We start from the raw sequence: 12,334 nt of genomic DNA, 5'->3' as shown, positions 1-12,334 counted from the left end.
GGTTCAACTGGGGACAGCATTCCAACTGTCACTCCAACAACTCAGTTTAATCTTGCAACAATCTTCCAATCCCAACTCAGGCTCAAGCTTCATACTGCGAACCGAGCAAGTAACAACCAGGAACATCTCCCGCCAGAGCCCTCGCAATGGAAGAGCCAACGCCAGCCGAGATCGAAAACGAAATTCCCTCCATCTTCATCCCACCTTCCGTGATTCCTTCCTCCCTCCTCTCCGGCCGATCCTACACTCACTTCTCCCCTGTTCCCCCATCACTTCTCGCCTCAGCCGCAAAATCCGTCCCCGTTTGCCTCGGCGTCGATGAAGCCGGCCGTGGTCCCGTCCTCGGGCCAATGGTCTACGGCATCTTCTACCTCCCTCTCCCACTTTCCGACCCCCTCCTCCGCCAAACCCACCACTTTGACGATTCCAAAGTCCTCACCCCGCAAGTCCGCTCCTCCCTCATGCAAACGCTCTCCACCGCTGGATCCGATCTTCACCAGTCCTGCGGTTGGGCAACCACACTTCTCTCAGCAGGCGATATTTCCGCCGGCATGATGCGCCCTTCCAATGCCGGCGGGTCCTACAACCTCAACGCGCAAGCCATGGACGCAACCGTACAACTGATCCAGGGGATCTACGACAGGGGGGTCAACATTCAGGAGATCTACGTCGACACAATCGGGCAGCCCGCTGTCTACCAGAAGAAGCTAGAGAGGATATTCCCAACGGCCAAGATCACAGTGGCCAAGAAGGCAGATAGCCTGTACCCTTGTGTCAGCGCCGCCAGTGTATGCGCCAAAGTCACGAGAGACGCCGCCTTAGAGGTTTTGTGGAAGACTAGGGGCAGACCGCCCGCCAGGGAGGAAGAGAAGGACAAGAACGAGGAGGACACGGATATGGAATGGGGTTCGGGTTACCCGTCAGACCAGAGATGCGTTACTTGGCTACGCGGCAACATGCACCCTGTGTTTGGCTGGGGTCCAGAGTGCCGATTTAGTTGGGGAACTGCGAAGGATATGCTCGAGGGTCCCAAGGGAGTCAAGGTAGACTGGCCGGTGGATGATGATGGTGACACTCACCGCCTCACGGATTTCTTCTCTGCTAAGGACCAGGAAGAAGGCGACGAGCTGGGCACATGGTTTGGGACACCAGCTGGGCTGGAGGCGTTTTGAGATTATAAGGATCAAGGTTGGAAATACACTGGGGAACAGGGCAAACCGGAGTTCAAAGGAGTTTTAAGTACTTTATACATAGAGATCCTGTCGCGGACCATAATCATGAAATCATGACCAGCTGACCCTGCCGCATCCGCTTTTACCCACAACGCTTCTTAGACGACAACAAGACTGCATATAACAAACAACCAGAACAACCAAGCTATGTAGGTAACCTTCATAGTCCCGATTCCCCCAACCAATTGCTCCGTCCGCTGAACCATCTCTAAATGTCATCATCGTCTGAAATATCCTGTGCCTTCTTACCCCGGCTATCCAGCCGGTCCAGGCTAATATCGGCACCCATCTGCCGTGCGGGAACAGCAAGCGCCTGTCTAGCTGTCTCGTTATTCACCAAGAAGTCGCGCAGCCTGTCCTTGCCAATGTCAACAGCCTGGTTGAAGGCAGCGTTGCTCATCTGCATCATGGGCCCAAGAAGGTTGAGCGAGTAGGCGATATAGGTACCGCCGCCCATGACAAGAATAAGCAAGATGAGGAAAGGGTTTCGCAGAACTGTGAATTGTCAGACATCTGTTGAAATGACACTGGCGAGAGAAGAGTAACGCACCCATGAGAATCTCATTCCACCCAAGAATCAGCAAAATAACATAGAAGTACAAGGGCACCTGGGTGATCCCGCCAATGGCACTTCGCTTGGCTTCAACATAGACTCCATCGGCCATTTTCTTGAACCTCACCACCAGGTCTTGCCGCTTACTTTCACCGAGAACGGTCGTCTCCTCTTCGAGACTTTTGCCTTCCTCCTCGTCGATGCCGCCAATGGGCAAGAGGTCTTCTTCGTCTTCGGGCTCAACGCCAGCAGGCTGAACCCCGATGAAAGCTGGAAGGTCTGGTGGCGCATACGTCTCCGACAGTCTAAACCGCGACAGCAGAGGAACGAGGCCCAAGGTTGACTCGCGTGCCTTGGTATAAATCCCTTCAATGTCATCTGTCGGGCGCCAAATTCTCGGGACGCCATCTTCGTCGTACCGGAACTTGTCCTCGAAATTTTCGCGGAGTTTCATGAGGATGTTGCTTTCCATCACCTCTTCTTCGATCTTCTCCCTCAGGGCGACCCAACTCTTGCGCCGCAGTCGCCAAAGACCGACCTCGACCTCCTCCGGACTGGCCTCGAAGCTCTTGGCTCTCTCGGCAAATCTCGTCTCAGCCTCCTTGACAATACCAATGAAGGCATTCCAGACCCGGTCCCAAAGGTCCTTTTCTGTGGCTGGCTTCTCACCACCCTCAGGAGAAACCGAACCCCCCCGTCCAGACCCTAGCTTGTTGAATTCCAAACCAATGGCATCGCCCAAGCGAGACCTGACCCAGCGCTCGACCCTTATGGCCAAACGACGCATCTCCTCCTTGCGCAACCGCGCGCTGACCTCATCGAGCTCCTTCTCAAAGAGCTTATACTGGGGCTTGAAGTTCGACCAGGCCACTCCCGGAATCGACAGGCTCTTGGCCTCTGTCTTGAAGATTTGCAGCGTCTTGGCCTTTTGCTTCGCCACAATCTCAGCGAACTCATACGATCCGCCCGCCTTTTGCCCTGCCTTGACCGCGCCTGACACGGCCTCACTAAAGGCAGCCACACCGGCCTTATGAGCAGCTGTCAGCTGAGCCTGGTACAGAGCTTTGAGCCTAGTATCTATCTTGCTCTCGAGCTCGCCCCGCTTCATCGTGTATACACCTTTGTGGTAACGGCTGGCCTGTGTCTCGAAGGCCTTGATGCACTTCTCGCGGGCTCCGGCGCCTTGAGCTCCGAGATCTGCCAGTACCGCCGCAGGCTTGCCGAGACGGATTGCTTCCACTTGCTGCTCCTCCAGAGGCGCGATAACAGTGTCGAAGCCGACCAGTACCTCGCGGGCGATCTCGTCACACCTAAACTGCGCAAGAAGTTCTTGCTGTGTTGGCAAATCGAGATCCTTGTTATTAACAATCTGATCCCAGACACCTCCAGCATAAACTGACAGGCCATCGGCGGGTATTCTCCTGTGATATTCTGGCAGGAAAACGCCTCCGACGAATTCTTGGTCCTTGGTCGAGCGATGGCCAGTGGTAAATCGAGCGCCGAGTCTGTCTACTTCGGCGAGGAACTTTTCAGGTTGGTAAATCTTGTGTGGTAGGGCGGAAAAGGCAAAGTCAAAATAGTCTTCAATCTTGGAGTCTTCGAGGCCCTGTGGTTTGGAGATGGAAGACCATATCTTTGACAAGTCCGTAATCAGGGTCGTGCGCAGATTCTCGAGGGGGGTGTTGCCGACGAAATCACGGATAACGAAGAATAGGAGGGACCGTGTTTGGGACCTGGTTGCCACGTGTTAGCCGATTCCTCGGGATGCAGACAGGAGGCCGGATAATAACGCACTGTCTATCCTTCAAGAACAGCTGCAAGTTGACCTCGAAAACGGTCTTGAGCAGGCCCATGTTTGCGCCTTGGTACAGGCCAACTTGGTGCTCCCAGATGTTGACAATCAAAACCTCGCTGGTGGCCAGGGCGAACAGGGCGCTCTTGCGCTCAAAGTCTTGATCCTCACCACGCTCGCGACCGTCAGTGCCCTCAACATCCATGACGAGGATGTTGCCGGCCATGGGCGAGCCGTTTGCGCTGTTCCTTTTGTTCTTGGACAGCCATATTCCCTTGGTCGTCTGGCGTCGCTCCGTCTCGGACATGACACTGAACTGGGTGCCAAAGAGGTGGTTGAGCAGGGTCGACTTGCCCGTTGATTGCGATCCGAAGACGGAGATCAGGTGGTAGTTGAAGCCAGACTCGGCGACGTGGGTTTCGGTAAGGTAATCATTGAGGTTTGTGCTAAATTAGCAATTGAAATGTCAGTGTATGCAATGAAAACTAGCTGCTGCATGCAATCGAGGGCCGAGGGTGTCACCAACTTGAAAGACTTGTCTTCGTCGATAACCTGGATGCCATGGTCGTATTGCTTGGCCGTCGGCCCATTGCCGATGGCCGCAAAGTGGCCGTTCATGATGGACGTGTCGGTTGTGACGTAGCTCGAGAAGCAGAAAAGAATACAGGCAAAAAGAATCAAAAGCGCAGCAGGTGTCAGAGGAGATCAATGGTGGTTCTCTAGCATACGGGGCGAGGGTGACTTATTGTTTGGCCATGGTGCGTTTGACGGTGCGGTGTGAAGACAAAGCAAAAATGTTGAAGGGATGCGCAGCAAAGGTGGCCAAGCGCTGGAGAGCTTGCTGTGACGCCAATCCACCTTGAGTATGCGCTGGAAGTTTGGAATCCACTGACCCAACTGATTACCGGATTAACCAGGCGACCGAACAGCGTCGCCCGCCCCCTGAGTGGTGGGGGCTTGATGCACTGGCCAGCTGGCCGATATAGGGACGGGAATTGTCGTCGGATGACGGACGTCTTGCAGTTACACGGCATTTCACATGCCTGCGGCAGCTGCCATAGATAGGTAAGCCATATTTTTTGTGTCACGCGTGTCATCGAGACGGTCCACGTGTAAACGAGACACCTCCAGGGCTGCCTTTGCCAGCACATGGGTTCGTCGGCAACGTGGACGGGAGTCACCTTCAAACTCAAAAAGAAGTAACGTACATTATCAGTGAGTCGTGCATATCAGTGGGTCGCGCACTCTCTACCACCCTACTACAATTCCATCGATTATAATACACCAACATTAGGAACTAACTACAATTACATCAGAAACAGCTGAATCAGATGATTCTGCAGCCTCCTGGCAAGTGCGTGCATTATGGCCAGGCTTACCGCATATACCACAGCATTGAACCTTTGTACGAGCACCCCCTACACCACTACCATCCGGCTGCGTTTCTTCCACTGCCTCCCCCACGGCCTTCTGGTCTAGTAGATCGTGCGCATCCTGCACAGTAAGTGATCCTCCAAGCCGCACACGTGTTGTTTTGGTTCTCCTGCGCTTGCTTAGTGCCTCGTTGGCCTTACGGAGTAAAGTGTTCTCTGCACGAAGGAGAGCTACCTGGTGCATCACAGCCATCGTACTCTTAGTAAGCTGGTCCACCGCAGCTAACACCGAGGTCGGGGAGCTATTTTGATGGCTGGCAATGCGAGTCTTAATGAGCGTTGACTGTGAGTTGGCTTCTCGGGGGTTTTGTGGTATCTGGAACACCCAAGGTTGTGGAGTGCCGGGCCGTGAGGCTGGGGGTGTTGGCGTACGAAGCTTTACATCTAGCTTAGAAAGCACCCTCTCTAGATCGTATGGCACAAGGCCAGCACCCGCAAAGCTACCCTGTATATTCTTCTCCGTTGTAGAGGCGAAGAAGGCCTCGCGGAAGGCACAGAGGAACTCGAGCTTGCTTACGTAGTTAATATGCATGCGCATCAAGTCCTCGATTTGGCGGCCGTACGCCTGCTTCAATGGCCCAAAGCAGCCGACATCGAGTAGCTGGAGGTAGTGTGAAGAATGTGGAAGCATGCAGAGCGTGATGATGTTGTTCTGCTGGCAGTAGCGCTCGAATTCGGTCGAGTGGTGGCTCTCGTGGCCGTCGAGGATCAACAACCGGTATTTGCCCTTTATCCGGGGCGCCGTATAGTAATCGAAGTGCTTGATCCAATCTAGGCCTACCAGATTGGTAGTCCAGCCATTATCGGTGATTGCGATACGCCAGGTGGACGGTAAGTTGCACTCGGTGTACCAGTTGGCAAGGTGGTACTGCGCGGCCAAGATGATAAAAGGAGGGATGGCCCAACCGAGGGCATTAACTCCCTGGATTACCGTTGCCCATTCGCGGTTACCAGGCTGGGCTAGTTTCGCCTTACTAAGGCCGTCCGAGGTCGTAACTACCATGCCCGCGAAGATAATACCCATCATAAACCCAGTCTCGTCGAAGTTGTAGATATCGTCATCTACAATACCGTACTTAGCCTTAGTGTTCCGTACGAGCGCAAACTACTCGGCAATGACCTTTGAATCCTCGCACTTAGCCCTCTGGTAGTCGTATCTACGCGTAAAACGCGTACGGAGCTCTGGCTGGCGTTTAACAAATCGATGTACCCAAAGCTTGCCGACAGGGGGCGCATCGCGTACGCGTAGCAGTTGGTTGGCCATATCTTCCACACCACGCAATCTGGGTGGAAAAGCTCGCGCACATAGCTCAATAATGTATTGGACAATAGCCTCCTCTTCTGATTGAGTGAGCTTCTTTGTACCGGGCGTAGTATCGCGTTGTGCAGGCCGGCCAGCGCGTCGGTCGCGGAGGGTTGATAGTGGTATATTATAAAGCATAGCTGCGGCTCTGAGGCTTAATTTTTCGTCCTTTTGGAGAGCTTCAAGGGCTAAGATTACCCTCGCTTCCTTTAAAATAGAAGGCATATTGGATTGTAGAAAAATTCGATGCAAAGTGCAATGAGGACGCGTCGCGCTAGGAAGTGCGCGACCCACTGATATGCACGACTCACTGATAATGTACGTTATGCCAGAAAGCTTTGTGGTATATGATCTATGTTGTCCGCTCCAGGTCTCCCTATATACGTAGATGGCACTTATGTGAAGTAATTGCTTTCTTCCTTCATGTGGTCTGCCGTGGATCAGGTGGGCGTAATGCTGCCCAGATGCTTCAGGACTGTGCTGGAGATTGGAGTTCGTCAAGAGCTAGGGCTAAATTTCTGTCAGTCAGAATCTTGCGTCTCTTACTTGGCGCCACCACTTGCCTGTCTGGCTGTTCGCTGCTCACCTGCGAGTGAGTATCAACGCTCTCATTGCGGGCAAGCAAGGCACCATCACTGTGACGCCAGCTTCGATGTTCGTCCAGATAATGACGTCAACGTACTCCCAGCTGAAGTTTGCCGCTCCATCGACTCTGAGGACATACACCATACGAACAACTGAGCAGACAATAGTAAAGATGCCAAGACTAAACATGATGAGTGAGTTTGCCTTCTGTTGGCGGGTCTGAAATGCCAACCGCAAGATCGCAGGGATAGGCATCGCCAACAGGACCGATTCCTGCAGAAGGTTTATCACGCTGCCTACAACGACAAACACCTGTAAGTTGATGCAGTTCGGGTGGCCATTTCGTGGGGTATCAACTTCCCAGTTGGTGCTCAAAGGAACACATTGGACTATTTGTGTTATGAGGCGAGCGAGGTTGACGACAATGGTCAAGCCCAACACCGCGTGTGTCGCTGTCTGGAACCACGGTTTTGAGAAGGTACGGCGGAAGAAAAGAAGGATCGAAATCTTCGACAGCGATACCGTTACAGTATAAAAGGACTCGACCACATATAGAAGCTACCTTACTCGTGAGTATATGACCATATTCCGGCCCATGAAACCTCAAGCTCACTCGGAAGGTGTATCTTGAGACCCAGAATCCTGTCCTCTCTCTTCAGATGCCACAAGTCGCATCCAAACACCAAGGCACTGCTGGTATAACTAGTCGCTGACATCACCAAATACGCCAGCTACGTAAGAAGCCATGGTCAGCAGTGTTGATCGCCAAGCGCTGAATGTAAGAAAAGGCAGGACTGAACCCACTCCACACATCATCATCACAATATCATCGACCTCGAGAGTTCCTTTGCCTAGCTTCCACCGGCCAAATGTCCGTACCACCACCAACAGAAGCGCAGCCGTTGTAAGCAACAGAGGCAAAAACAGATCCCTCTTTCGACTTCGGGCTTCCTCGCCACACATGATATCGCCAATCGCGAGGGGTAGTGCCACAAGTAACAGCCCGGCGATCATTATCCCGGCACTTGCAGATTGGCTCAAGGAGGCCCCTGGCATTCTCATCCGGGAGAGGGCAAAGGCACTCAACCCCCCAGTCGTCCTCTTATGGTAGCTACTCCCAACTTGTGCCGAGAATGTGGCCTAGAGGTGAAAATCAAGTTGTTAGTGGTCTGTTGGTTCGTTTGACACAGTTGGAAACGGGACTTACCAAACAATTTGGAGCCGGTTATTGATACCTGTTGTCAACAACAGGCAATAAATCGTGTTTCTGTTGCGGTACCTTGTCAAAGCAGAAGTGATAGTCGCCAGTGCGCAAATATTGCTCCCAAATACCAATAGAATCTTGCTAGAGGGGATGGAGACGGCTCGGAAAGTGATGGAGGTTACTGTGTTAGTGAGGGAAAATAGTCCAACTCGAATTCACCTGTATATACATCACAGCACAGCAACTGTGCACGTACCAATGAATAGACCAGATTTCTTATCGTGACCAGTCAGCTGCTTGAAGTTTCATGATGAAAATTATGCCCCCATCACAAAGCAACTAGCAAAAATGACTGTAACAAATAACATCGATACTCCACCGCACCTCAACTATTAGCTGACCCCAAGTCCCCAACGGAGCTGGCGTCTTAAAAGGTGATGTTAAGCTTGGGCTGTTTTGCAACCTGTCCTGGGGATAGTTCAAGCAAGATACACCACCGACGTCGTTGTCGCTCGTCTAGTTTACAGTAGCTGCTGCTGTTGGTGGCTCAGGAGAACGCGCCCTTGTTTTGAGAATGAGCCATATGAAAAGCTGGGGTATATTTTCGGACCTGTATTGTGGGGTAGTCAGATTGAGCCTTCTTTCGGGGAGGTCAGAAAAAACTCGTGTTACTTGCCAGTCAGGGAGTTGTCGTGGGCAATATCTTCTTACGGTTCCCCCTGTCTTTCAGAAGGAATGGCGTCCCGGCGCTACTTCTTTGGGGAACCCTCTTCGACAGTGCAACTACCGGCCACAGAATTGGTGGTTATGTTGTGGGTTGCTTGTTATTGTTGCTGGATGCCTACAGAATTTGCGAACCGGACGTGGACCACAGTGAGGATTACGGGAACCATTTCAGGAAGAAATGTATAGGTTCTGTACTTGAAGCCCAGACAGTCAGACTGGCCCGACAGCAGGTTACAACTGCCGTGCAACGCTGCAAGGCAGGGCAGGAGCAGTCCTGTTCAGGGGCGGCGAACCGGATGAAAGTTAACACACTTATTTCACAGTGTCGGCCCACGTTGGCGCACGGTCAGTCCTTTGGTACCTCAGGTCAAATCGTTCCCCGCCCTTTTCGGACATGGGTTCCTTCTACCCGTAAACTCAGAAAGGTATCTCCATGCCAGACCTGACAGACAAGTGTGGCCCCTGAGGCCATAGCGACATCCCAATCTGTTGGATCAAGTTCGTTGTTCTTCAAACCCAGCAGTGATAACTTGTGTTGAGCCTGAGGGGTTGGCAGAGCACTGACGTCATCCAGACCGATACGTTGTGTCTATCGACAACATCACCAACCCGTTGTCCAATTCATCATACTCCGCCGAAGATGCTATCCAGTGTCGATCCAGCCCTTCTATCCGCTCTTGGGCTGGAGCCTACTTCCACCAAGCTGCTTTCCTATGGAGGCTCCGGCTTCTCTTCCACATACAAGCTCGTCTCAACCAAGGAGGGCCATGAGCTCCAGTACTTTGTCAAAACCGGCACAGGTCCTGACGCCGAGGTCATGTTTCGCGGAGAATTTGCCTCGTTGAATGCAATTCACAATGCCGTTCCCTCGTTTTGTCCAAAGGCATATGCCCACGGTCCTCTCCACTCGGCCTCTGCTTCCTCTTCGTCCCCCCAACTAGGCGGTGGCGCCAGCGCAGGAGGAAAATACTTCCTTGTAACAGACTTCATTGATCTTGCGTCCTCAGCTTCGGGTGGAACCGGCCTTTCCTTTGCCGCCAAACTCGCAACGTTACATACCACCCCCGCCCCAATTCCAAAGGGGCATTCCAAACCAATGTTCGGGTTTCCAGTGTCTACCTGCTGCGGATCTACACTTCAGGATAACAGTTATCGGGAAACCTGGGCCGATTTCTATGCAGACTGCCGTCTGCGGGCCATACTCAAAGAGTGTATCAAGCAGAACGGCGCGGACAGAGAGCTTTCCGATGTGGTGGAGAAAACAGCTAGCAAGGTTGTGCCACGACTCCTGGGAGAGGGGCATCTTAAGGATGTAATTCCTGTCGTTGTGCACGGGGATCTGTGGAGTGGGAATCATGGACGAGGTCGGATTTTCACACAAAAGGGGTCTGAAGAGGTTGCTTTTGATCCGTCTTCCTGTTACGCACACTCGGAGTACGAGCTGGGCATCATGAAGATGTTTGGGGGCTTTGGTGCTGGAGGATTTTGGAAAGAATACCACTCACTTGTTCCTAAATCGGAGCCAGCAGAGGAGTATGATGATCGAGTGGCATTATATGAACTGTGAGTAGCTCACCTCTTTCCTGCTTTGTGATGTTTGCTAAGCATGACGTGTCAAGGTATCACCATTTAAATCATTTTGCTTTGTTTGGAGGAGGGTATAGGGGTGGTGCTATGTCCATCATGAGAAAACTTCTGTCCAAGTATGGCTGAAAAGATGCTTACCAATGCTGGCTCCAGTTGTAAGCACTGAGGTTTTGGTGGCGGCCCGTTTTCGTGGGTTTACCCATAGACCTTTCGTTGCTGTCGTCAATTGTACTGGATCAGACAAACACATGGACTCGACAATGATGCAATTTGGTGCGGCGCTGCCCGCTATACGGACCTTGAGGCTACTTGATGTAGAGATGTGAGCAACGCCACTATAGGTACGCAGATACGCTCTTGATCTCGAGGGCGTGTTCCCCAAGTATTTTTTATTTTTTTCGTATTGTCCACAGGGTGTCGGTGTACGTCTGGCGTATACGTGTGACTGGGCACTGACTAAGGAACGTGGAAGCGTATTCGCGTCAGCGTAATAGGAAGCTCCGCCCCCAAATAGGTTTCCAATACGCCCTTGAGCAGTGCCCCGTCAGGGACGATGTAGAAGCTATCTCTAATCATTTTTGACTACTAAGACTTTCGATATTTGGAATTATCTCAAATCTTGCAAGGATTGCGGTGTCAAAGAACTGCGGAGAAATGCTTTCCTCCAAGCATTAAACCAGCTTCGTCCGCTCCTTATGAGCTCAGCATTCTCTCTACACCGCGCCCTCCATCTCAAAAAGCAAACACCATACCACCAAGACACATACATCTTCATCATCCCATCACACAACTGCAAAGATGTTCTCCCCTACAGTTGCCAGCATGCTTGTCAGCATTTCAACCATGGCGTCGTTAGGCATTGCGGCACCTTCGAACCTTGCTCAACGGTCACCGTCCCAATTGAGCATCACGGCGCAGCTGCAAATCGCGGATAGGTAAGTGCTGAAAGAGTGCTGTTCTAGCATTAGGTGCGGACTAGATGACTGATGGTATCATATGCAGCGGTGTCGACCGAGCTGCCCTCCTCCCTCAGGACAAGGACTACGTCTACGACTTTAGTCAAAACCCCGGGCGTTTTGCCGATCGCAAAACATTCCCTGCTCTTGTAGGCACTGGGGGTAGTCTGGCTGTCGGCATACTTCCTCGTAAGTTCACAAACTCGGCAATTCTGTCGTACTTTATGTGAAACAGGCGCTGACATTCTATCGTAGCTTGCGGCATGTCTTTTCTGCACATTCACCCTCGCTCCGCCGAATTGTTCGCCGTTATTGAAGGACGTGTTCTCACCGAAGCGGTCCTTGAGGCCGGCGTCGTCGATGCAGACGGCAAGCCGAGGGTCATTCGCACCGACCTTGGTCCAAACATGATGACTGTGTTCCCTGGTGGAGCCTTTCATACACAGCTGAACCCCGAATGCACCAATGCAAGCATCGTCGCTGCTTTCCCGTCCGAAGACCCCGGGATTGGTTTGATCTTGCCGCAGACTTTTGCTCTAGATGACGAGTGGCTGGAGACTCAATTTGGTGATGTCTCTACCGACGAGATTGCCAAACTCAGGGCTTCCCTTCCTACTGGGTTGTTTTTGCAGGCAGAGGATTGCAAAAAGAAATGCGGAATTCAAACCGAGTAAGATTGGGTTGAGGAGGGCTATGGGGGAACCTATATCTTATCTGGACCTAGTCCTACATTTCTTTTGTTTTGCATTAGACTGACAGCTCACCTTTGTTTTGACGGCTGATCTCTTTCCCGCCAGCACACATTCACTCGATCTCAACACTTCACTTCGCTTCTTCGCACGCTTTTTTCCAGCGTTCTCATGCAAGAACTCCTGACACACTTGATAGAATCCAATAGATAACAGTTTATCGAAAATCAATCTTACCTCTTTACAAACCCATGTGGATACACCTATCGCAAAC

General features: G+C 52.0%; 4 protein-coding genes across 4 annotated transcripts; 3 read left to right on the top strand and 1 right to left on the bottom strand.

The window, feature by feature from the left end:
* Positions 1-146: 146 nt before the first annotated feature.
* On the top strand, positions 147-1,172 carry QC762_603810 (uncharacterized protein; the record flags this gene model as incomplete). The annotated part of the gene is made up of 1 exon (XM_062892074.1): positions 147-1,172. The coding sequence occupies one exon, from the start codon at positions 147-149 to the stop codon at positions 1,170-1,172; it is 1,026 nt and encodes a 341-aa protein (XP_062740147.1).
* On the bottom strand, positions 1,157-4,687 carry SEY1 (Dynamin-like GTPase that mediates homotypic ER fusion). The gene is made up of 4 exons (XM_062892073.1): positions 4,104-4,687; positions 3,580-4,023; positions 1,783-3,518; positions 1,157-1,727 (listed from the first exon to the last, which is right to left on the bottom strand). The coding sequence occupies exons 1-4, from the start codon at positions 4,193-4,195 to the stop codon at positions 1,441-1,443; spliced, it is 2,559 nt and encodes an 852-aa protein (XP_062740146.1). The 5' UTR covers positions 4,196-4,687; the 3' UTR covers positions 1,157-1,440.
* A 4,520-nt stretch (positions 4,688-9,207) lies between these two features.
* On the top strand, positions 9,208-10,541 carry QC762_603790 (uncharacterized protein; the record flags this gene model as incomplete). Its single annotated transcript, XM_062892072.1, has 2 exons — positions 9,208-10,391; positions 10,448-10,541. Exons 1-2 carry the CDS (start codon positions 9,469-9,471, stop codon positions 10,539-10,541), a joined length of 1,017 nt encoding a protein of 338 aa, XP_062740145.1. The 5' UTR covers positions 9,208-9,468.
* A 672-nt stretch (positions 10,542-11,213) lies between these two features.
* On the top strand, positions 11,214-12,265 carry QC762_603780 (uncharacterized protein; the record flags this gene model as incomplete). Its single annotated transcript, XM_062892071.1, has 3 exons — positions 11,214-11,350; positions 11,418-11,560; positions 11,627-12,265. The coding sequence occupies 3 exons, from the start codon at positions 11,214-11,216 to the stop codon at positions 12,043-12,045; spliced, it is 699 nt and encodes a 232-aa protein (XP_062740144.1). The 3' UTR covers positions 12,046-12,265.
* Between the last annotated feature and the right edge of the window lie 69 nt (positions 12,266-12,334).

Source organism: Podospora pseudocomata, chromosome 6 (genome assembly GCF_035222375.1).
Source record: "Podospora pseudocomata strain CBS 415.72m chromosome 6, whole genome shotgun sequence".
Taxonomy (NCBI): Eukaryota; Fungi; Ascomycota; class Sordariomycetes; order Sordariales; family Podosporaceae; genus Podospora; species Podospora pseudocomata.
This window is presented reverse-complemented; position numbering and strand designations above follow the sequence as displayed.